The sequence below is a fragment of the Siphateles boraxobius genome, unplaced genomic scaffold, assembly GCF_051911475.1.
Source record: "Siphateles boraxobius isolate OS27281-9 unplaced genomic scaffold, OSU_SipBor_1 26, whole genome shotgun sequence".
NCBI lineage: Eukaryota > Metazoa > Chordata > Actinopteri > Cypriniformes > Leuciscidae > Siphateles > Siphateles boraxobius.
Genome location: NW_027508876.1, coordinates 9,989,258 through 10,013,818, shown reverse-complemented (window position 1 = coordinate 10,013,818; position 24,561 = coordinate 9,989,258). Strand labels below are relative to the sequence as shown.

Genomic DNA, 24,561 nt, shown 5'->3' with positions numbered 1-24,561 from the left:
ACAGAAATAACACATCAAATGACACTATTTCTACTGGACCTTACAAAAACTCATCAGCAACTTTATTTTAGGAACAAAATGGCCTTCTATAAAAAAATGCAAAACTCCTTCTCACAAAAGGGCTACAACTTATCAAGTGAGAAAATTAGAAAAAAACTAGCAAACATGTTAACCACATATAAAAGGGTAAAAGACAGGCGCCGTGCAACTGGGGAGGGGAAGATCACCTGGGAGTACTATACAGTAAGTTGAAGACTGCTTTACTTTGTTTCTGAAATAACATTGTCATGTCTTACAAGAAACATTGGTTATTTTTCATTTTACATTTGAAATTCACCCCCACCAGCTAATGGATGAGTTATTTGGGTCATCGGGAATCGGTACTGCACCACCTGGCACCATCCACTCCACACCTCTGGGTTTGGAAGAGACCTCCTCCAAAAGTAGGCCCACATCATCTTCCCAAGACCAGCCAGCAAGTGCTAGTATAGATGAACAGCCAGGAACCTCTACCATACTAAATACAAACATCACAAACAGGCAAAGACGATCACAACCCTTACAGTTTCTGGAGGCGTATGAAGAGCATGCCGAGAGAAGGACTGCTGTGCTTGAGTCCCTGGTAAGGCCAGATCTGGAGAGATGGCGGCGACTTAAGGAGAGGCGCAGAAGGTCCTTTGAAAAAAAGATGTTGACCAGCTTGGGAACAATTGTTGAGGAGCTAAAGAAAATGGGAAAAAGACAAGAGCAAATTATGCATCTATTACAGAACCCATGAACCTCAATAATGTAAAGGTTTTTTTTTTTTTCTTGATTTGCAGCTTTCCCCAAAATGTTTTTTTGTTTTTGTTCCCAAAGAAACACAATTTCCAATGACAAACTAATCATGTTCAATAAAATATATTTCCTAATTTCAACACAAAATCTGTTTTTTTTTTTTTATCATTTGTTGACTATTTCTGTACATTCAAATCTTTTTTTTTTTTTTTTTGTATGTTTAGTATACATCAGTTAGATTCATCATCAACACCATCTACCACAACAACTTGATCACTGGGCTCTAAACAAAGATTATGCAAAATGCAGCATGCTGAGACTGCTGAACTGATATTAGAAATGCTTCTCATTTGCAGGTAATGGAGCCTCCTAAACTTAGATTTTAGAATGCCAAATGCATGCTCAATGACTACACGAGCTGCATTGAGCTTTCTGTTAAAGTATCTTTGCCTAGCAGACAAGTGGCCATTGTCTCTATAAGGCCTCATAAGTTGAGGCAACAAAGGGTAGGCAGAATCCCCAATTATGTGCATTCCCTGTGGAACAAGGGAATGAGGATCTTCTTCAAGAAGACGACAAACTTCTGTCAAGCGAAATGCTCTGGCATCATGCCAACTCCCAGGGTGACCCACACTGATGTGACAGAAGCGTCGCTGACTGTCACAAAACCCAGTTAAATTTACAGAATAAAACTGTTTCCTATTCATGTATGCTAGGGGATTATCACAGTGGGGTCTCATTATAGGAATGTGACACCCATCCACTGCACATACAGTGTTGGGGAAACCTGCTGCGTCAAACCCTAACTTTGACATCTCCAGCCTTTGACCTCTGGGCCAGGAAATGTGCTGGGCCATGTATGTGTTCACATTAAAACAAAACTCATGGAGATGCTTGGCAAGAGTGGATTTTGACATGTTGAATCTATCTGCCACCCCACGATATGACTCCTGATTCGCCAATGTCCAAAGGCAGGCAAGAACACTGTTTGTGAGTGGAAGTTTGGTCTGTTGTAAATTCATATAAACAGGACCAAGGGTAGTAATGACATCCTGCAAAGGTAGAAAAATAGGTTATCAAGACAACATACTAACACTTGTTTTCAATTAATTGTATATTAACCGATATTAACCAGTACAAACCTCCACTTGTTCTTTGGAGAGCCTGAAATGACCTCTAAATTCTGAGGGACTGTAGAGAGGGACAACATCCTCCACAAAATTGTCTATTTTTGGAACCATTCTATATAAGAACAAAAGGAATTGTACTCATATATATATGTAGCCTAACTGAACACACATGTAGTCAAAATTTTATTATCAGTGTTTTATGTTGAATGGGGATTTTAATGAAATAATTAGTGTATACATAAGTGTTGAAATTGGAGTAACACTCCATTATTCTTTGTAAGAATGAGTAATTTTCTATTTAAACCAAAATAATAATAATTATTATTATTATTATTATTATTAAAAGGCAAGCAACAGTAGCTATTGATTACAAAAACCACCCATTACATTAGTAATACATTGCAAAGACTACAGTACAGTATTGTAAAGACTATCGATACAGTATTTGTATTCAACATATAATTGTCAGATATAGTAACTTGACAAGTAAATTGATAATGTGTCTATAATTTGTTTAAAAAGATACTCCTTACATTTAACCTTTACTCACTTTCGTTGCTCATTGTGCTCAATGTCATGCAATAATAATGGAATTTCTATCGCTTCCAGCTCGTCTGCGATAAAGAAAGCAAACACCACGTGATCTGCCATGACTGACGTAATTGCAGCAAACTACGGCAGCCACAACGTGTCCGGCTTTATATCTCCTTTTGCAGCTCCTCCCCGCCTGCACGCGGCTACTCTCGCCGATCGCTTACATCCAGCCGCAGCCGATGTCGAACACACCTTTTATTTAACACCTGTTTCGTGTAGTCATTTCCTCTGTAACTGTTGCAGCCACTGTCTCTTGAGCGAACATGGACTTCTGGTTGTTGAACCAAAATTGTGAAGGTGTATCTCTCTGCATCAAATACTGTTGAGTATTAACCTACTGCGATCCAGCTTACGCCACGACGCGTTACAATGGCCTTTTCCTACAGTCCATAACTCTGCTGTGGCTGCTGATATGTCATTGCAATATACTCTGCATGCATTGTCTCATTATGCACCTAAAACCATCTGAAACTGCTGTGTCACTTTTGCTTTACCCACAGTGCATGCCAACCAGACCTTTTTTCATTATTCAATGTTTTCGCAATCCACACCAGACATAACAGTCATAGTGAAGACATTCGTAGAATGTGCATGGTAGTGCACAGAAGCCACATTCAGAAACCTTTCAATTACCACAGAAAATACGTTACACACTGCTAAAAAACACCATGTGGCTTTCATGGGATTGAACAAAAACCAGACCTGGGTGGCTTGAAAATCATGTATGATAATTTGTTTGCAAGATCATTATTAACAGAAAATACAATTTGCAAAATTTGTATGGGAAATATTGTTGAAATATGTTTTTAAAACCAGGGCCAGGATATTCATAAAAATGTATCTTTTGTGTTCCACAGGAGAAAGAAAATTATACGATCTGGAACCACAAGAAGGGAAGTAAATTAGAACCATTTTAGTTTCTGACATGAACTTTTAAAACATGAAACACTTTTATATATCTACTTTCCTGTAGGTGAATCCTGATTTATCCAGATAAATTATTTTCAGAACCAAGCAAGATTTTTAAAAAGCGCTCTGTCAGATTCTATCAGCAAGCTGTATTCATGCCATTTATTTCTTGCGGTTGTGTCTTGTGGCACACCATCTGTTTGTACAGTCATACATTAACCAGTATAGTTTGTTAAATACAAATTCCATAGACTGATGTCTATGGAAGCTGCAATAATAATCTTTTAAATTAGGCTATCATTTGTTGAAGTGTTTTATTCATTGCATATACACATTGTGTAGGAAACTATAAAGTTTAGACTATTTTTCTCCGTTCACTAGACATTTTTATGTATTTTGGGAGAAATTTATGAATTTACGTGATGTAATTGATACTGAAATAATCATAAACAGTTCCAATGTTTATTGTGAAAGTTTTTAAAAATTTTTGATTGTCCCATGGTTCTTCTACAACCAACAGTTTAGGTCGACAATTGAAACTAGTAAGAATGTAAAAAATATATATATAATTTTGAGAGAGTTTTCTAAAGGTTCACGGAACAAAAGGTGGCTCTATAGTTGATGAATCGCCCATGAGTAAATAGAGATTTTATAAAATAAACAACAACAAAAAAACATTACAACATGTTATTATCCCACTTTTTTAATGCAAAATTATATCCATTACACTCAACAAATTCTCAAATTATATGTACACTTTACAATATTTTTGCAACATTTCTTTGTTAGAAAAGTATGAAAAGCATAATAGTATACCTCTATGACACATTATACTGCTCTAACGGGAATCATCCTCAAAATACTGGTTAAAAGCTCATTAACAGAATTTATGTACATAAATCTCCACAATATCCCATCATGTACTCCTAGGAATAAACTATACAGGAATAGTACCATGATAAAGCACATTTCATAGACCTTGCACAATAATGTTTGTGGTTATAAGGACCTATAACTCTGAAAAATAAGTCGATCATACCTTTACCATGCAAATGACACACTCTGTAAATGAAGACAAAGCTTTTGGAGTTGTCGATACAGTAAGTACAGTAGACAGGTCTATAAAGAAAAAACAGGGGTGGTGTCAGTGTCGGACATAACAGAAGGCCTCTTGGGAACTTGTTGAAATTTGCTGTTGTCGGCCAGTCCTAGGCTACAGGACATGCGCTGAAGCAGGCTCAAGAGATCCTTCCGGAAGCGAACCCCAATAAAGACGTACAGAAAAGGATTCAGGCAACAATGTGTGTAGGCAAGACATTTCACAATTTGCCCAGCCATATCTAAGCTTTGCACGACTTCACAGTCCGTTATTGTGGCATTGTTGGCTTGGCCTGCTTCTATAATCAGATATCCATTTAACGGCAACTGTGAGAGAACAAAAGCAGCCACAACTGCAAAGATGACCCTCAGAGCTTTGTGTTTTTCAAAGCTTCGAGCCAGCATGAGTTTACGAATAATGACTGAGTAACATAAAACAATGACCAGCAACGGGAGTAGGAAGCCAACACAGATCTGTAAAGCCAACACTAAGACTTTAGTATGGTTGTTGTCTGTGATCGAGTATACCATGACGCAGGAGCTGAGCTGGGGGCTTATATTTTTCACTTTGGCGAAGAGAAATTCCGGTAGAGCTAAGAGGCAAGAGGCGAGCCACACAAACACACAGGTTATCTTACTATACAGCATGCGTTTCATTTTGTAGTTGTGCGCTTCGGTTACGTGGACGATGGCGATGTAACGGTCCACGCTAATGCAAGTGAGTAAGAGCATGCTGGCAAAGAAGTTAATCTTGTAGACAGCAGAAACTCCTTTGCAAATGGCCTTGCTGAACACCCAGCCTTGAGCAGCATTTGTTGCCCAGAAGGGCAATGTGCCAAGGAAGAGAAGATCAGCCACTGCCAGGTTCAGCAGGTAGACGTCGGTCATGGTTTTGAGCCGGTTTCTCACAGTGGTGAAGATACAGACGACCAGTAGGTTGCCCAAAGCCCCCACAACAAAGATGATCCAGTAGAGAGGGGGTTCGAAGGTCTTACTGAACTGTCGCACTAATTCTTTTTTACATAATCCACCCAGGTCTGATTCGTAGTCATCAGTATCAGTTGTCTGAAATAAAAAAAAGGATATATTCAGGGACTTCGAATTCTGTGCACTGTCCATTTCATTTGATTAACAGATTTACTTAAAAACAAAACATACCAAATCATCTAAAGGAATGTTCTTTCCTCTGTGGAGCACAAAAGGAGAAGTTTTGAGGGACATACTGGCCTTTGTTTTTCCACGTAATGAATTTGAATTTTGCAATGTATTCTGAAAGTCTTTCGCACAAGTCTTCTAAAGAAATTCATGTGACAAATAAAAATGTAAGCTTATTCACTTACATTCTTCCCTTACCGTATTTTATTTTCACTTTCACTAATATTAAACTGTGTCACAATTGGTCATGTGCCATTGACATCACAACATAATTTTGTGTTTTGTCTTAAGGCACATATTGTTATGAATGCTAACAGTGGAGAAAAAATATTAAAATGAATATAACAAAATGTCGGTCTGTTCAACAGTTATATTGCTTTGGTTGGGCTTCAAAATACGTGGAATATTATATGAAAGAGTCATGTGAGCGACTTTTTTTGCATTTATCATAATTTTAGAGCTCAACAGCCTTCAGTCATTTTCATTATATGGTAAAGAGTGGAATGTACATTCCTCAAAATATCTTCTTTCATGTTCCACAGAAGAAAGAAAGTCATATGGGATGGAAACGACGTGAGGGTGAGTAAAATATTTTTGGGTTTAATATTCCTTTAAATTCTCTTTTCTTCTAAATCCTCTCAGAATGCTGACTATGAAGCTTAAAAATTTGTTTCCCACTGTCTTTTCAGACGGATCTTCCACTCAACTGACAGCCACTTCCTGTCTACAGTGGTACAACAGTCTCTCACCATTTTGCAGCTGTAATCCAGTTGATCAGTAAAGCGTGAATCAGTGTGACATCACGCCCCTGCAAACTTTGACAATCTAAATTTACGAAACATGTTCCGCAGCTCAGATCAGGTGCAGGTGTCTCTATTGGAGAAACCACACAAGTACACCGCATCCACATCCTCTTTCAACCCATTTCTGAAGCGTGCACAAACAGATAGAGCATCACCCACCCTGGGGGTCGACATAAACACAGCCCCTTCGGAGCATGTCAAACACTAGATTCTTTCCATCCTGACATACATACAGATAACAGATAAAGGATATGTGAAGCACACCATGGAAAATCTTTTCATTGTGTTGTTTAAAAACTGCACAATGTGGTAACAGCCAAATCTGTCTGTATGATCTCAATCCAAAAAGGTGCATCAGATAATAAGGGACAAAGATATGGATTAGTATAAGTAGTTTCACTTGACTGACACATCAAATGTCCAAAAAAGCATGCAGCACTAAAAGAAACAGAGCTTAACCTCTGCTTACTGATAACATTTGTTGAGGGTAGCATTTAAATTTTGACTTGAAGAGTTGCGTTATGACAAAATAGCTTGATGCCATTTTAGAACTTTAAAGTTTAAAAGTGTCACTGATGCAAAATTTTACTAGATATGTCCTCAAACTTTTTTACCCAAATACGCAAAATAGAAGACTTTTACGCCAGAATTTGACCAAAAAAATTAATAATAATACTTATATTTACTGAGTGTAAAAATAGTATTATATATATAGATTATATATATATAATAATACTCACCAAGTCTGTCAAATCTGTGAAATTAAACACATCAAATCCATCTATTGAGAGACAAAACATGTGATTAGAAAATATATAGAAGAGTGAAACAGTCTCTTCAGCAATAAATGAATGAATGAATGAACAAACAAAGTGTTCACTCAGGCAATACACACAGTATTTTCAAATCACATTGATTCAATGATTTAAATGCATCACATATAAGACCAAAGCAGCTAACAGTTTATAAAATGTCTCACATAATGGCCTAATATGCCAATATTCCTAAAGTCTTCAAACAATGTGTTATACACAATCATATTAAATAAATTTAAAAAATCATGATTTTTGATTCTTACAGTCTGAGGTTGTAGAGACATCCATGTTCTGTCACCCAGGAGAATCACAACAGATAACCAAGAGTATTGCAATGGTTCAGTTATGAATAACCTTCCCCTGCTGTCTTTAACTTGTTTATAGAACCACAAAGTCACGTGTCAGGGGATAGAAATGTCAGCTCCTTCCGAGGCTCCAGACGTCGGTGTCATATGACAGTTCTGCAAAAAAAAAAAAAAGAATTTTGGTGAAAAACAGATATGTTGCCTTCTGCTTGGAACTGTTGCATGATTGCATCCATCCTTTGTCATTTGACTGAAGTTGCTTTATGGAGATGTGAGTTGTTATTGCATACCCCCATGACTCAAGATGAAACCCAAGATGAAAACCTTCTGACTTGGGGTTGCTTTCACCATGCACTATAAGAAAAAGTTCATGAAGTGTTTATTAGACAGAAGTGTTCATTAGTGTAGATTATTAATTATTTAAATACATGTCTTGACTCAACTTAAATTGTCAAGACTAAAAATCTGCTTTCATTATCATTCAGATTAAATGTGGAGCAAATACTGTTTTCTACCATCGACATGATACATGATACCGTTGACATGATATATGGCATTTATATACCTTAAGACTTACACATGAGACACATGGTACATGAAACACAACAACAATTGGGTAAACAAAAGGGTAACTGATCTCTTAAAAAGAGGAACAAGCGCATCACAAGACAATACATTACTAAATGTGACAACAAAATCAATGAAAATGATGTAAATAAACCAGGCAAACAGTTGTAACCATAGTAATTAATAATGCACGGATTAAAACACTAACACATTTTTGTAGGCCTATTTGAACAAACAAATGCAATAAGTCAACTCACCTATTATGCTTGTTTTTTCAATATAATTGAATATAGGAATATTAGAACAACTAGGGCTTTGAGAGGAGGAAGAGAAACCAACAGAATAAAAACAACAAGAGGAAAGTGAAACAAAAAATGTTAGATTTCACATTCATGTAATGTACAAGAATTCCCCTCATTGGGTGTTTTGATTTAACTTTCTCTAGAACTAAACATACCTCTGAGAACCGAATACCCGTTAACTGTTACGTGAACAGTAATAAACTGTGACATGAAGATTAAATGTCCAGTGTTGGTCATGTCATTGATTGCACTTTATATCATTGTCTGTCTGAATATTCGATTCAGATTATGGCAATATATGGCTATATTTATAGTGAGTGGAAAAGTTTTGCGAAGTAACGTAAAAGCATTGAAATATAAGGGACCCTTTTCACTGACTGTGATGACGCGTTTTAACGGAATGCGTCATCATAACGAAAGTTTTTCATATTTAAATGTATGTACATTTATAATGCTATATTTTGTATTATATTACCTTTGCATGAAATTACATTATCATACATTAATCAATACATTATCAAACTCTCTCTATATTTTTCCTATTTTTGAAAGTTGTGAAAACACTATTGTGGAGTTTTTCTTTTGCAATTTGAGCAAATAGGAACACAAAAAAAAACCTGGAAATGTGAAATGGTTTTTCCTCCCCTCTAATTTCTTTCCCATCACAATATCCCTTTAGGGGCTCTAATGTATAAAACATTTATAAAACAGCAAAAATGTTAAATCCATGTAAAAAAAAAAAAAAAAAAAATTATATATATATATATATATATATATATATATATATATATATATATATATATATATATAAAATCAGACCATTATTTTTATCAATAGAAATGATATAGTAGTATAATTAATAGACTGGAGTACATTTTTAACATATGAAACCCATGTGATAACCTGCCCCTTGACATTCATAGAAATGCACTAAGGAGTTTGAAAACCAAGTGTTTGAAACCATCATATAAAATCACAAAAGGGTAATAGGACTTTTACTCAGAACCTTATAGTTACATAGATCATTTCTTTATGTGACAACTAGCCTGAGTTGCCCCTTTACAACTATTTATAACACCACTATATAATAATCAATCAGATACAACAGATTTGGAAAATACAATTTGGAGTTAAGGCCTTAGGCCAGGAGTTTTCAAACCTATCCCGGAGCACCCCCAGCACTGGGTGCATCTCATTTCTTATTTGTGCATCCTCGTTTCCTGTTTTACAATAAAGTGGCACATGGTTCCCTACTATGTTGACCCTACATTACAGTTAGATGAGGGAGACATACAACGTGCATTCCTGGGTGCTCCAGAACAGGTTTGAAAACCCTTAGGCCATGTTCACTTCCACTTTCTCTTGTTCTTCTCTGGACTTTTGATTTCCTTCTTAGTTCCTTCTGTATGTTTCCTCTCATGAGGCACAGCACTTTTGAAAACCAGATTAAACAGATCTTTATTCAATTCAACTCAGGATTAAATGGTCACTGGTGTTGATGATGATTGCAGATATGCTGTAAGAACATTGCAACAATTATTAACTATTTAAACCTGTTAAACCCGTTAAAAATTACTTTTGCTGGTGTAACCTAATGTTGTCACCTTTTGTTTCACAATGTGTACATTCAATTTGTGGGGAAAAATGTCCTTAGATAACAAATGTACAAATGCAGTCTTGTGCTCTAACTTTTCTCAAGAAACAGTGCCAAGTTTGTTGAGGGGAAAATTGCCCATATGCACAGGGGTTTCAGCACTAAAACCTGATTTGAAAGTTTCACTAATCAGGTAAAAAGCGTTGTTTTTTCTGCGAAGGAACCCAACATAGTATTAAGAAGGTGAAGTGTCGTGCCCACAGGCTTGTCGTTTTTCTTTCTCAGTTTAGACCACAGTGACTCAGAATGAAACAGCCATGTCCGGGACCGGGCAGTGAAGAGTCTGGGAAAGTGTTCTCACAGGATGTGACATGTTCAAAGCTAATACAAGTGTGCATAAGCCAAAATAAATCACCTGTGATTAGCAGAAAGAATAGATTCAAAGCATTAAAAACAGACGCACACAAGAAAACTCATCTGGAGTTTTACATCACCATCAATGACACGTTCGGTGACAGTGTGCTGCATTACAAGTGGGATTGAAATGGTGACTACAAAGAAATCTCTAATGTTAATTTTGGTCATGGCTTGTCTTGAAAAATTAAGACAATTTGACAGTCGTCGTACGTAACGTCACACTGTAGGACTGTAAGTCAAGTCTTCTGAGAGGTCAAATTTGATCGCAACGGTCATTAACAGGCTTTCTTTGAACATGTTTAAAAATGTTTAAAAACTTTAGATTTTAGCCTAGGATCAGAGGAATCTTTTGGGATTTGCAAAATTGGTCTCAGACGGCCAAATCTTGGCAAAAATCGTACAGTGTTTACCTGTCAGAGGTTAGAGAGATTTAGAGTTAGGGACTGTTTCTGTGAGAAAACTACTTGTGAAACAATTCTGTAGTCGTTACACCACATTTTATTCACTGTAGTTAAACTGAAAGCTCCGTCGCATGGCATGCATGCACTGACTCATCTAAATACTAGATCTGGTATGAGATCGAGACCTGTTCTGCACAGGGCATAACCACAAACGGACTGAAGTAAAACAACAATGGCCTCCAACAACCGTTTTAAGACCTGAGCAATGAAAAAACTAGTAGTATTCTCCTACTCCTAGTGCAGATGAAGTAGCTGTGACCTGAAAAGACCTGGAAGACAGATCAAGTTTGGCAAGTAACCAAGCTGTTTTTGTTTTGTTTTTGTCTTATTTTAACATTTGCTTTATAATGTATTTCACAAACCTGGGCTCATTGGAAAAACTGTGACTGGCGACATTTTGGCAAAATTATTGTGTATTACTGTGCTTCTTGCACATTTCGCAACACATTCAAAGCTAGTGAGTGGCAATTTTTATTTATGAATCTGGCCATGTTTTAATATGTTGGTTGTTTATGCACGTGGTAGTTCAGAAATTAAATGTCCAGTGAGTGGCGCTGAGAAATTAATGCTCTATTGCTTTGAAAATAACGTACACTAAATCACCTACATAAAAACACATTGGCAGAAGCAACCATGGCATTCTAGCTTAATTCTTTAAGTCTTTGAGCTCTTTTATCTAACCTTGTGAGTGTGTGCTTGGTACCCAACCAAAGGGATTTAGCTCCACAATTTAGAAAATGTACTTAGTTCGATCAAGTTCTATAGGAGAGATAATAATAATAATAACAATAATAATAATAATAATAATAATAATAATAATAATAATAATAATAATAAATACTCCCTGCTGGCCAAACTAAATAAAATTGTACCACACTATACACCAAAACACTTTCTAATCGCACTAGTCATGAAAGTGTCCCCAAGCACAAGAGCTCACTGTGAAGCCACTGCATCTAAAACTGAGTTGTTTTTGGTGACTCAAAAATCCCCTAGAGTTCTAGTGGTCTTTTGGCATAATACAGAGAACTGAGTACACGAATTTTGATAATGGTCAGAATTCGTGAGCACTTCAAAAATTACCCTTAAAAATTACCCTATTATTTTTTATTATTGTTTTTTTTTCTGGAATTTGCCTACTTCAAAATCTAGTGTCACTAAGGAAATAAAATTGAGAAGCACAGCAGCAATAAACCACTTCCCGTTTCTTGTGTGCAATCTGTGCTGAGATTTGTTTCTCAAATTGATGTATTGATGATAAGGCATATGCTCGGAAGTTTTTTTTGGTATTGAGTAATACCATTAGTGTGTTTAGTTTGAAACAAATGAAAAGGTTAAGACGCCAAATTAGCTTTCTCGTATGTGTATGTCTCTATTTAGAAGTTTCAATGCCTTAACAGCATCACGCAGCATTAAAGGGGCATTCAGCAACTATTTCAACTTAATAAAACCGTTTAGAAATCATTTGGATGGTTTAATAACCTGTTCTGGTGAGAATGTTGACTTTCCCCGCTCCCCCCCAGCATTCCTAGGCGGAAAACCAACCTTGCAACATGGGGACTAACGTCCCGGTAAGTTGGAAATAGGAAGTCTCGTGAGAAGCAAGAACGAGCGAGAAACACAAACTGCTTTACGGCAATTCGACATAAACAAACTGCATATTGATCATTTTGATAAAAGCTATATCTGATTTACATGTTAATGACTGAACTCAAATGAAATTAGTTTGATTAATAGTAAAATGAGTAAGTCATCTCCAGTGTGCAGTAGAGTTATTTAGGCCTTTTACTTGACTTTCTGAGACCTCTAAAATTGGTTACAGCTTTACAAAGAACAGTCTCTGTTTAAGGCTGGCCCACACTAAAATATTTGTAAAAATCTTATCAGATTTTCAAAATCTGAGAGACCAGGAACATGACGATAAAAAAAATTATAGATTTAACAGCTTTGTTCCTATAGTGTGTGGTGTTCTGTCTTGGTCGCATCACGACACTCACAATAGGAATTCAAACTAATAGATTCCTTTCACAAACTCGCAAAATCTCTTGTGGTCAAACATGACTTTAAAGTAAACAAACATGACAGACAGGCAAGAAGAAATGGCAATAATAGAGTTTGGACTGTTTTTTACAGAAAATTTGAGAGCCACTAACATCAGTCGATTCATCCTGCTACAAGGAAAATGTCCCGCTGGATCAGATTTTTTCCCAAACCACACTTTCAACATTGAAGATCACCTATTCACCTTAATTGTATTGTTTTATAGGGGAGCCTTTGCCATTTCTTTCGCTGCTTGTGGGCCTTGCATGGTGTTGACAAATGGCTTTGCATGCTGGTAAGATCACAGTCCTAAGCGAGCGATGTGTGGAGTTTTTTTGACTTGGCTACTATTTCAACCACAAGATAGGAAGCTTTCAGTGCTTTCTCGGACTCTTTTAGCACAATTCATCATGACCCAGGTTGGGAAACACTGACATAGAGTTTGAGCGAAGAAGACGCACAGATGCAGTCTAAGCACTCTTGTAAAAATGATAATTTGGCTGACATGGGACAATTTACCCGGTCATCATTTTGTGCTGCACACCAGTTCATAAACTCTCTCCATTTATGAGCATATAAACACCTAGAAAAGGAGTCCATTCCTGTGCACAGTACTCAATGTGATGAGTTTTGTGATTGGCAGGCTCTACTGACCGACCATAATTCAATTCAATTCAATTCAATTCAAATTTATTTGTATAGCGCTTTTCACAATACACATTGTCTCAAAGCAGCTTTACAGAAAGTGCATTTCGGAAATGTACATAGAAAAATACAGTTAGTTAATCATGTATTAATTTATGGCATAACATATCGCCGGCTTTGAGTCGTCTCTTCACAGGCGTCGAGTCGTCTCTTCACAGGCGTTGGGGCATCTAAAGTCTCCGTGAGAGGCTGGATACAAACTGGAGCTGACGAACGCTATTTACCTCGGGACTAGCGTCCCGAGATAACAGCAGAAAGGCAGATGGGAAATAATTAGCATAGCTGATGTTCATAATGTTAATGCATTCGAACTGATTCAGCAGTAGTATTAAAGGTTAAGCATTAAGTGAATGCTTGGTTAAAGAGATGCGTCTTTAATCTAGTTTTAAACTGGGACAGCGAGTCTGAGTCTCGGACAATATCAGGAAGGCTATTCCAGAGTTTAGGAGCTAAATGCGAGAACGCCCTCCCTCCTTTAGTGGACTTAGATATCCTAGGAATGACCAGAAGCCTCGAATTTAGTGATCTTAAAGAGCGCGATGGATTGTATGGCGATAGAAGGTCTGTTAAATACACAGGAGCTAAACCATTTAGGGCTTTATAGGTCAGTAGGAATACTTTGTAATTGATACGTAACTTAATAGGTAACCAGTGTAGAGATGATAAAATAGGTGTTATATGATCATATGTAAGAACTCTAGCGGCTGCATTTTGCACTAACTGTAGCTTGTTTATTGAGGATGCAGGACAACCAGCTAATAAAGCATTACAGTAATCTATTCTCGATGTCATGAATGCATGAACTAGCTTTTATGCATCAGAAACAGATAGCATGTTACGTAGCTTAGCAATGTTTCTAAGGTGGAAAAAGGCTGTTCTTGTAATATATGAAATATGATTTTCGAAAGTCAAGTTGCGGTCTAGTATAACACCCAGGTCTTTTACTGTAGTGGATAAAGTAACAGGACATCCTTCTAAATTAAAGTTGTATTGTAAGGGATTTTGTGGGTAGTTTTTTGGACCAATAAGTAGTACCTCCGTTTTATCTGAATTTAGTAGCAGGAAATTACACGTCATCCAGCATTTTATATCATTTAGACACTCTGTCAATTTAGATAAGTTAGTGTTTTCATCTGGTCGTGATGAGATATATAATTGAGTGTCATCAGCATAACAGTGGAAATTAATTCCATGTTTTCTTATAATATTACCAAGTGGCAGCATGTATATTGAGAATAGCAGAGGGCCTAACACCGATCCTTGCGGCACTCCATAAATGGAAGATTTGAGATGGGTCTGTAATTTGCTAAGTTATTTGGATCTAATTGCGGTTTCTTAAGGAGAGGTTGTATTACTGCCAGCTTGAATATTTTTGGAACATGACCTTAAGATAAAGACGAGTTAATAATAGTAAGAAGAGGCTCTTCCACTACAGGTAACACTTCTTTCAGTAGTTTAGTGGGTATTGGATCTAATAAACATGTTGTTGGTTTAGATGCAATGATAAGTTTATTTAGCTCTTCCTGTCCTATAGTTGTAAAGCGGTGTAGTTGTTCTAGAGGGGCCATAATTGAGGCTGAATCATAAGACATCATAGAGGAATGTATATTTACAATTGTGTTTCGGATGCTTTCTATTTTCTCATTGAAGTAATTCATAAAATCATTACTACTATATTGTAACGGAATATTTTGCTCTGGTGATGTTTGTTTATTTGTTAGTCTAGCCACGGTGTTGAATAAAAACCTTGGATTATTTTGGTTATTTTCTATTAGTTTGCGGAGATGCTCAGCCCTGGCTGCTTTTAGAGCCTTTTTATAACGTGACATACTGTCTTTCCACGCGATTCTAAAGACCTCTAAATTAGTTTGTTTCCATTTACGCTCTAAGTTACGAGTTTCTCTCTTGATTGCATGCGTAGCACTGTTGTACCATGGTGCTTTAGTTTTCTCTCTAACCTTTTTTAGTCTAATTGGTGCAACAATATCTAGTGTACTAGAGAACATGGTGCTCAAACTGCTAGTCATTTCCTCTAGTTCATCTGTTTGTTTGGGTGCACTGCGCAGCTGAGATAGATCAGGTAAGCTATTTGAGAATCTATCTATAGTGGTTGGAAGGATTGTTCTGCCTGGTAGATAACGTGGCGCAACTTGACAAATTTCAGCAGTACGTATTACGCAAGATACCATGTAATGATCAGTGAGATCATCACTTTGCGGTATAATATTTATATCAGTTGGATTGGTTCCATATGATAAAATTAAATCTAGTGTATGATTTAGACGATGAGTGGGACCACTGACGTTTTGCGTGACCCCAAAGGAGTTTAATAAATCTGTAAACGCAGTCCCTAACGCATCATTTGTATTATCTACGTGTATGTTAAAGTCTCCAACAATTATTGCTTTATCGACATTGACCAATAGATCTGAGAGAAAGTATGCAAACTCTTTTAGGAAGTCAGCATAGGGCCCTGGAGGTCTATATAGGGTAGCCAAGGCTAGAGATAATATGGATTTGTTTCTTAAATCTAAGAGCGTAACATTTAGCACAAGTACTTCAAACGAATTAAACCTGTGACCTGTTTTCTGAGTAACATTAAGAATATCTCTATAGATTGTTGCAACACCGCCACCACGACCGATCAGACGGGGCTCATGCTTATAACAGTATCCTGGTGGAGTAGACTCATTTAGACCGAAATAATCATTTGGTTTAAGCCAGGTTTCAGTAAGGCAAAGTACATCGAAACTATTATCTGTGACCATTTCATTTACAATAACCGCCTTAGGTGTGAGCGTTCTAATGTTTAGAAGACCTAGCTTTAGAAATTGTTTTTGTTCACTGATATTTAGATTTTCTGGTTTAATTACAATAAGATTTTTGCTAGATCCTACACTAGATTTATTGTTTGGCCTCACTAAGCGAGGAATAGACACAGTTTCTATATAATTTTCTACACTACTTATATCAATTAAGTTGGGACAGCAAAGACTGTGATTTGGACTTTGACTTACTAGTCATATGGTGTGTAATGTCTCGGAGATGTTGTCCGACAGAACAGCCGCTCCGATTCTGCTGGGGTGCAGGCCATCAGCGCGGTAGAGCCTAGGTCGCTCCCAGAACAGATTCCAATTATTTACAAAGAGCAGTTTCTGTTCATTACACCATGACATTAACCATTCATTTAGAGCAAATAATCTACTGAACCTTACTTGTCCTAGTCGGTACGTGGGAAGCGGTCCAGACACGATGATCGTTGCTTCAGGCGATGTGCTGCGAACCGTCTCGATCAGGCTTCTGTAGTCCTTCTTCAGAACCTCCGTCTGCCGCAGCCTGATGTCGTTCGTCCCCACGTGTAGCACCACAGCTCCGACGTGCTCGTCACCGTTCAGGATCTCGGGAATCTGTGCAGCGACATCAAGAACACGAGCACCAGGAAAGCAGTGAGTGCGCACCTTACGCTTACCTGAGGTAGCACGGACATGACGAACCATGGAAGTGCCGATGATCACGGCGGCGTCACGTTCCGGCTCGCGAAGAGGGGAGAAGCGGTTCCGGGTGGAGATCTCGAAGACCGGGAGGGGCGGGGAAGTCCTTGGTCTGGTCCTGGCTCGTGTCTTCCGCTGTGGGATCACCCAGGGTCCATGGTGTTGCCTCGGTGCTGGAGTGAATGAAGGCAGAGATGATCGCGTCCTCCTGGGCAGAGAAACGCACGGAGTAGACGAAGTCGGAGTCAAAAAGTTACTAACCACTGACTTGTGAGCATCGGCGCGTGATGTTTCAAGCGCTGAACGCCGATCTCGCAGCTCGGCTTGCTTCACCAGCAGAACACGGATCTGCTTCTCCACCGACTCCAGCTCCAATCGTACCGAAAACAGCTCGAATGTGTCCTCACCTGCACTCAGAGGTAACGTTAGACACACATCCGATATGTTCGCCATTATAACAGATGAACAGTAAATTAGTAGTGATACTACCAATATCACTACTAATTTAGGACTGAAATGATGGATATAACCCATATCCTTTCAGTGAAACGGGTGTAAAATGAGAGGGTCGATAGGCGCGAGGCCACGCGTGAAATGCTAGCGGGCTAAAGGCTAGTAGCCGAGATTCGGAAAGTTGGATCTAAGTAGCGATATCAAAGCAATCCGATTGTTTTTTTATAAGGAATAGTGTCGAGGATAAGTTCACATGATATAAAAATAGAAAGTGCTTGTTTATAAATGAGTGGTAAAGAAGAAAATCAGGGATTAATGAATCAATTCGACGGAGCTCCAAACACAAACACAGATCGCACACGCATACATGTAAGTTCCACAGCTCTGGGCTGGGCTACCATATTAAGCCTGCGCTTGGGAACATGCACGGTTAAGATACAAGGAAGATATTGATTGGCACATAGAAGGGAGAGTTTCTCTGGCTTTTTTAGGCACGATAAGTGTATGCCACCTTGCCGATTAATAAACGCCACTCCACCAGCGCTGTGCTGGCAATTTTCTAAGAACATGGCAGTGATGCACTTGGGGAGGAAGTATGCCAAATGTACTCTCAGTTCCAGGCAGTTTATGTCACACTTTTTTCTGTATCCATCCAGGCACAAAAAGCCGATATGTCTAGCCCGTGCTCAACGCCTCCGTTGCAACAGCATCCTCCTGACAACTTGTCCCATCATTATCACTGAACTGTACAGTGTCTCACCATACCAGGGGGCTAGAGCACACATTTAGTTACTTCTTGACATGTGTCTGACACACAATTTTCCTGTTTACATAATAATGCATGTGTTTGTTTACCTATGTGAAAGCATGATGGCTATTATGTTTCTGATGGGTCACGTGTGTTTTGTATTGTGAAGGGTAATTCTGTAAAATAGTGATCCAGACTTTACAATGGCACACAGAGGTGAAAACTGGCCTTTCTGAACACCATGATATAAAACCACACACTGAAGCTCAAGCCTTTAAAGTGTTTTTGGCATGGTTAAAAAGAGTACTAAGTGGTAAGCCCCTTGTTGTTTTTAGTGAATGTTTATAGTGAAACTCTCAAAGCCACAGTCTGCTGTCAAGTAACCCAGCTCTCCTGATTTATAATATGAGTGCATGTGGGTTTTCATGGCTCTGTATGAATGTATTTGTATGAGCAGTGGTGTGTATTAGTCTGTATTAGTTCAAAGGCCTTAAACTGAAGCCAAAAAATCTATTTATTAGCTTCAAATTGGAGATAGGGGCTAGATTACTAAATATGGCACATTAGCGTGAGAACATTTTGCATTTTAGACAGTTGGCACAAACTATAGAATTGTCATGGGTGCGATACTACCAGAAATTACAGTTACAGTATAGCATCAAATTTACTGTCACGGGGTTGAAGGGCTTAGTAATGATAAATAACTATCGTTACCTTTTGACTTTGGTCCACTCGACATTGTGTCAGTAGCTGATGCTTTAGGGAAACTTCTTTGTCCGAGAAATACTGAAGCCCTATTGAGTTGCACCAATCCGCACGATTGGCTAATGATGTTCAAGCACACAAATTGACCTATCGGTAAGCTCCTCCCCTCAAACGCAGATGAGCCAATGGCAGTTGAGTAATCGTTGCATGGTGACCAGAACTCGGACATATTTAGGTTTCAGCGCCTAGAGAAACATTGGAAGATCCGAAGCCCTGGTAAAACAATGTGCCTGTGGTACTTGTAACACTGATTCCAGCTATCCTGAGAGGATGGGCAATGGAATTTATTTTATTCCATTTCCTAAACCCAAACAAGACAGAGCAAAATGTCTGTTTTGGATTCTGCTTTGGATTAAGCTGTGTATTAATCCAATGATGTGGGCGCAGTAACCTGGTTCTCTAAGGATTCAACCCCAGTCCCAATGAAGATGAAAACGTTCATTTTCTGGTTGTTTTAATCTTATAAGTTACAATTAAATTTAGTGAGCCCATGCTAACGTACAACCTAAATAGCTAACTGTTCTCACGTCATTTACAGACTGGTCTATGATCGTGATGACAGTAACATGAGGCTTCTCCCGCTTGCATTGTGATCAGTAAACCCTCGCTTCCAAATAAATCTGGTTACCCACCATATTTATTTTAAAATCTTTTATATATCCTCCATGGCATAGTTAGGTGCCACATGAATGCTCCTTGACGAGAGGTGGTCTTTCTGTGTCCAACATTTATCAAAAACATCTTGGAACAAGGTTTTCACACTGACAGCTGTCATCGAATGACAGTTAGCAACTCCATTTGTTTATCCGAGTTCGCAACAGTAACTAAGGGGGGCGGGACTTACGATAGGTCAATTGGAGGCGGGCCTTCGCGCTATAAGGCCAATTCACACTGCACCAACCGAAGGCAATGGACACTTCGTCAGGTTTTGTCGGATCAGTGCGTAACCCGTCAGTGTCTGTTGGCGTCTGTTGGAGCTTGTTCTCACATATTGAATATGCTGAAGTGGATTTAGAATGTCTGATAAGTGATGTGCTGTAATCTGGTGAATGTCGGCATTGTTCTGTGTCTATCGGTGCAGTGTGAATTGGCCTTTATAAGGAGGCGCTGAATAGTCATTGCCTCAGAATCTTTCTCCTTCAGACAGCTGAACTGTCTTTACGAAGCCATCTACAGCTTGCTTTTGATATACGCTTGCCAGTGGACAGTGGACGGATTGTTTCTCCCCTGCAGCTTTCCAGTGAGTATGACAATTTTTCTTTCAGTGATATTATCTCAGAAGCAGTGCTGCATGAGTTTGTTTTTCAACCAGATGTGAACCTTAAGGACTCAGGTTATGAGGTCACGCCAACTAAGTGACCGCATTCCTCTCACCGAATTCTTCAAGAAACAAACATGGCTTCAAATGGAGCTGCGAGTGGAGATAAGAGCAAGGGGTTCACATGCCGGCACAGGTCCAGGATGCCCCCGGGTTTTCATCTTAAAAATGTATCTAAATTAAAACATATGCTTTCAATGAAAGATGCAGAACAATTAGTTCATGCGTTCATGACATTAAGGCTAGATTATTGTAATGCTATTATGGGTGGTTGCCCTGCACGCTTAATAAACAAACTACAGCTGGTCCAAAACGCAGCAGCTAGAGTTCTTACCAGAACCAGGAAGTATGACCATATTAGCGCGGTTCTGTCAACACTGAATTAGCTCCCTATTAAACATCATCTAAATTTTAAAATATTGCTGATTACTTACAAAGCACTAAATGGTTTAGCTCCCCAGTACTTGAGCAAGCTCTTAACGGACTATAGTCCTTCACGTCTATTGCGATCTCAAAATTCCGGCAAGTTGATTAGAATATCAAATCGGGCCTAGAATATCAAAATCGACTGCTGGCGGTAGATCCTTTTCCTATTTAGCACCAAAACTTTGGAACAATCTTCCTAACATTGTCCGGGAAGCAGACACACTCTGTCAGTTCAAATCTAGACTAAAATCACATCTCTTTGGCCTAGCATACACAACACTTTATAGACTTCAATGTTCAATTTAGGCTGTATAGTTTAAATCAGCCGGAACCGGGAACACTTCCCATAAATTCTGATGTACTTGGTACATCATAAGAAGGATGGCGTCTACGCTATTATTAGTCTCTCTGTTTATCCCGAGGTTTACCAAAGATCGCCGGATCCAGGCCGTATCCAGATCTGATAAAGGACCAGTGCTTGGACACGATGACAATGCAGTCCTGTGTCAACTAGTCTCTCCCTTGTGAAGGCCTCCTTCTCTTTACCTCTGAACAGATAAAACGTTGTTGGGATAATTCTGGTTCGCGTGGCAACGCAGACGCCACAAAAAAATCTGTATTATAATTTTTAAGCCAGACAAGTAGTTAGTTTAGGGTTGATTTGTGAAGGACTACATGCCTGTGCACATATATATTCAAACGCGCCTACTCATTGACTGAAAACGTGATGCACGTGTGTGCCGTCTGCGTTTTCGTTTTTGAGGTTTGTGCAGAGATAACGGATAATCGTTTGCACCTTCAAACCTATTTCAGGGAGTGCGTTCTCGAGACACCAGGCACTGTTTTATGCGGATGGGCGGCCGGATGCGTGTTAAGGGTTTTTCTGTTAGAACGTTGTGGGGTAGCGGCCCCTAAGTTAATGATCTTCGCAACGGAAGTGAATCAATCAAAACTAACTTTAGCTGGACAATAACTTTATCCTAGAGCTGTGGTAAAACCTAAACAATCTGATATGGTTATTTCTATTATCACTGTAAAGCTGCTTTGAAACAATCCATACTGTTAAAAGCGCTTTATAAATGAAGGTGACTTGACTTGTTTCTCTATGATAAAGCACCGACTGTACCGCTGCTTTCATAAGGTTGCGTGGTGTTGCTTACACTAACCACTATATACGTCTATAGCGCTGTTGATTGCCTTGCTATAATAAAACACTGGCTATGCCACTGTTTTCACAAGGTTGTGTAGTTCTGCTTGCACTAACCATAGACTGTAAAAATAGATGGACAACACACCTTCACTCTCTTCCAATGTTGAAAAGTGAATCTGCCAATGTCCCAATATGGCACTAACATCTTGGAGCCCTAGTCTGCGTAGTAGTGAACTCGGAGCCCAAGTCTGTGCAATAGTGAACTCGAAGTGGAGCCGCGGTATCAAGGCACACTCCCGCAGAATCGGTTAGTACTGCAGAACAGTCAAGTTATGGAAATGTAGAAATTAAAGTTAAAGCTTATATATCCTCCAAAATATCCCCAAAAAAAGTATTTTTGGTGCCTTAGCGACTACTTCGCTTAGAGAAGCTGTCAATCTAAGCGGTCAATCATGACATCCCACTCACGTTTTTTTATAGCATCAAATAACTAACTAAAACCAAACTTTTTTTTTTTTTTTTTTTTAACGAACACTTGAAACAGCTTTGGAAAAAAATGTTTATGACCTATATTGCATCCAGCCACCTGGGGGTGATCGAAACATTTAGGCTTTTCAGGACTTGTGCGGCACATTGGGCACTAACCAATATATATACGTCAACATTGCCGCCATTCATAGCCTTTCTGTGGTAAAGCACCTGCTTTGTGTCTGTTTCCATAAGGGAGTGTAGTGCTGCTTATGCTTACAGCCACTGTACAATCTGCATGTCGGTTTTTCCAAATCACATACTCCACCTTTAATCAGTTAAATATATAGTGTTTGGAGGTACAAAAAAAGCTTCTATTCTTTTCTCACATTCTAATGTTGGGCAACAGAGCCGATTGCCTTTTGCCATTTTAAAAATGAAGAAATACAATAGTTAAAATAAACAAAGATTATCAATATCAGAGTCTTTTTCTTCTTTCTTTAATCGCTAAAAGGCTTAATCTTAATCTTTAAAGGCTAGTGGCCTTGTATACAACAGCAAGTTGCTCAGTAGAAATTGCCTTGATGTCACAGTGTACCACTCAATTATACAGTGAAAGAAGCTTCAAGCAGCAAACTGCACTGTACTCAGAACAAAGTGCTGCAACCTCTGTCCTAGGCATCTTAGACTGTGTAAAATGATATGCTTTCCTGTAGCTCAAACAGTAGAACGTTGGCGCTTGCAACGCCAAGGTAATGGGTTCGATTCCCAGGGAAAGCAAGAACTGATAAGAATGTAAAAATGTGTACCATGAAATGCAATGTAAGCCTGCCAAATGCATAAATGTAAAAAAGACATTGATAAGCGAGTGTTCGCAGTTTATTCACAGAACGCCCTAGCCTGGTCCCACCAGACTCTCATAAATTTCATTTGTACATAGAGTCTGGCACCGTTCCATTGACAAACGTTAACTTCCTTGTAGGCGGGTACTCTATTGAAGTCTAAAACTATTGGATCTGCCCAGAGTCACTCTGGATCTGCCATAACCAATCGCTAACGTTTGGTCGTGACGCATGTCATGCAAAACTAACCTTACTGCTAACCTTCCTGTGTTTACAAAACTAAGCAAAGATTGTTCTTGCTCTGGCTTTAACTTCTTGATATTCGGCAGCGTTGCCACAACGGATCGAATGGCTTCGCTCGCATCTTTCTCTGCGGCCATTACTGAACTACAACTCAAAATAACGCACATCAACGTCATCGTTCTCAGCCACTCCGGTAAAAAGTTGACCGAAGAAAACAAAAGACTACAGCACAATCCCAGACGTAGTATTAAAGGAAAATGCAAATTAAGCGGAAGTACGTAGGCCGCCCCGATTCAATGCAGTTATGTCTGTTGTATCAGCTCAGATTTACACACATCACCTGTATGATTGGCTGGTCATAAACCCACTCCAAGAGTGTGTTACACAGCCACCAATTCAAACTACTCAAGCACCTCAGGTTTTTAGGGCTTGTAATCAATACACAAAGAGTGTATTGCAGGCCACTCAGAGTATCTCATTCCTGGGAATAGAGCTAAACTCAGTCTCAATGCGGGCCCCCATCTTCAAGGGAGCGCCTTAAATTTTTATCATCTCCTTCACTTCATCAAACTAGGAAAATCACTGCCTTTAAAGGGTTTTCAAAGAACATTTGGGTTGATGATGGCAGCCTCATATTTATGCCACCTCAGTCCGTTTCATATGTGGCCACTTCAACTTTGGCTAAAGCCCATGTCCGACGGTGGATTGGTAAGGCATATCAAAGTGACCCGCAGCTGCATCCTGAATTAATGCATGTATGTTTAAATTAATTTAATAAACAGATTAATAATAAATATTAAATAATGCATGTGATGAGTGTTTGTTCACCTGAATATGCCACATAAATATCCCCTTATTTAAACAAAGTGAGAGTGAAATTTACTGTGAATTGTTTATTCAGATAATTACAACTAGTAACTGCCAGGTCTAAAAAGAACGGCTAAAGTAGTAACTGATGATAAATAATAATAAATCAGACCAAAAA

The 24,561-nt window shown here is 38.6% G+C and overlaps 1 protein-coding gene and 1 long non-coding RNA gene across 2 annotated transcripts; both read right to left on the bottom strand.

The window, feature by feature from the left end:
• Positions 1-4,097: 4,097 nt before the first annotated feature.
• On the bottom strand, positions 4,098-7,940 carry ccr9b (chemokine (C-C motif) receptor 9b). The gene is made up of 4 exons (XM_077244321.1): positions 7,877-7,940; positions 7,545-7,742; positions 7,207-7,247; positions 4,098-5,573 (listed from the first exon to the last, which is right to left on the bottom strand). Exons 2-4 carry the CDS (start codon positions 7,567-7,569, stop codon positions 4,530-4,532), a joined length of 1,110 nt encoding a protein of 369 aa, XP_077100436.1. The 5' UTR covers positions 7,570-7,742; positions 7,877-7,940; the 3' UTR covers positions 4,098-4,529.
• A 5,703-nt stretch (positions 7,941-13,643) lies between these two features.
• LOC143751682 (uncharacterized) lies at positions 13,644-18,328 on the bottom strand. Its single transcript, XR_013207286.1, has 3 exons — positions 17,425-18,328; positions 16,888-17,336; positions 13,644-16,788 (listed from the first exon to the last, which is right to left on the bottom strand). It is a non-coding gene; the product is annotated as an uncharacterized LOC143751682 (long non-coding RNA).
• Positions 18,329-24,561: the final 6,233 nt, after the last annotated feature.

Bases quoted from the DNA above. Each gene is read 5' to 3' on its own strand.
- ccr9b (XM_077244321.1), bottom strand. From the start codon at position 7,569: ATGGATGTCTCTACAACCTCAGACT. The intron at 7,248-7,544 runs GTAAGAATCAAA...GTCTCTCAATAG, and splicing joins TGTCTCTACAACCTCAGACT to ATGGATTTGATGTGTTTAAT. The intron at 5,574-7,206 runs GTGAGTATTATT...TTTTTATTTCAG, and splicing joins TCACAGATTTGACAGACTTG to ACAACTGATACTGATGACTA.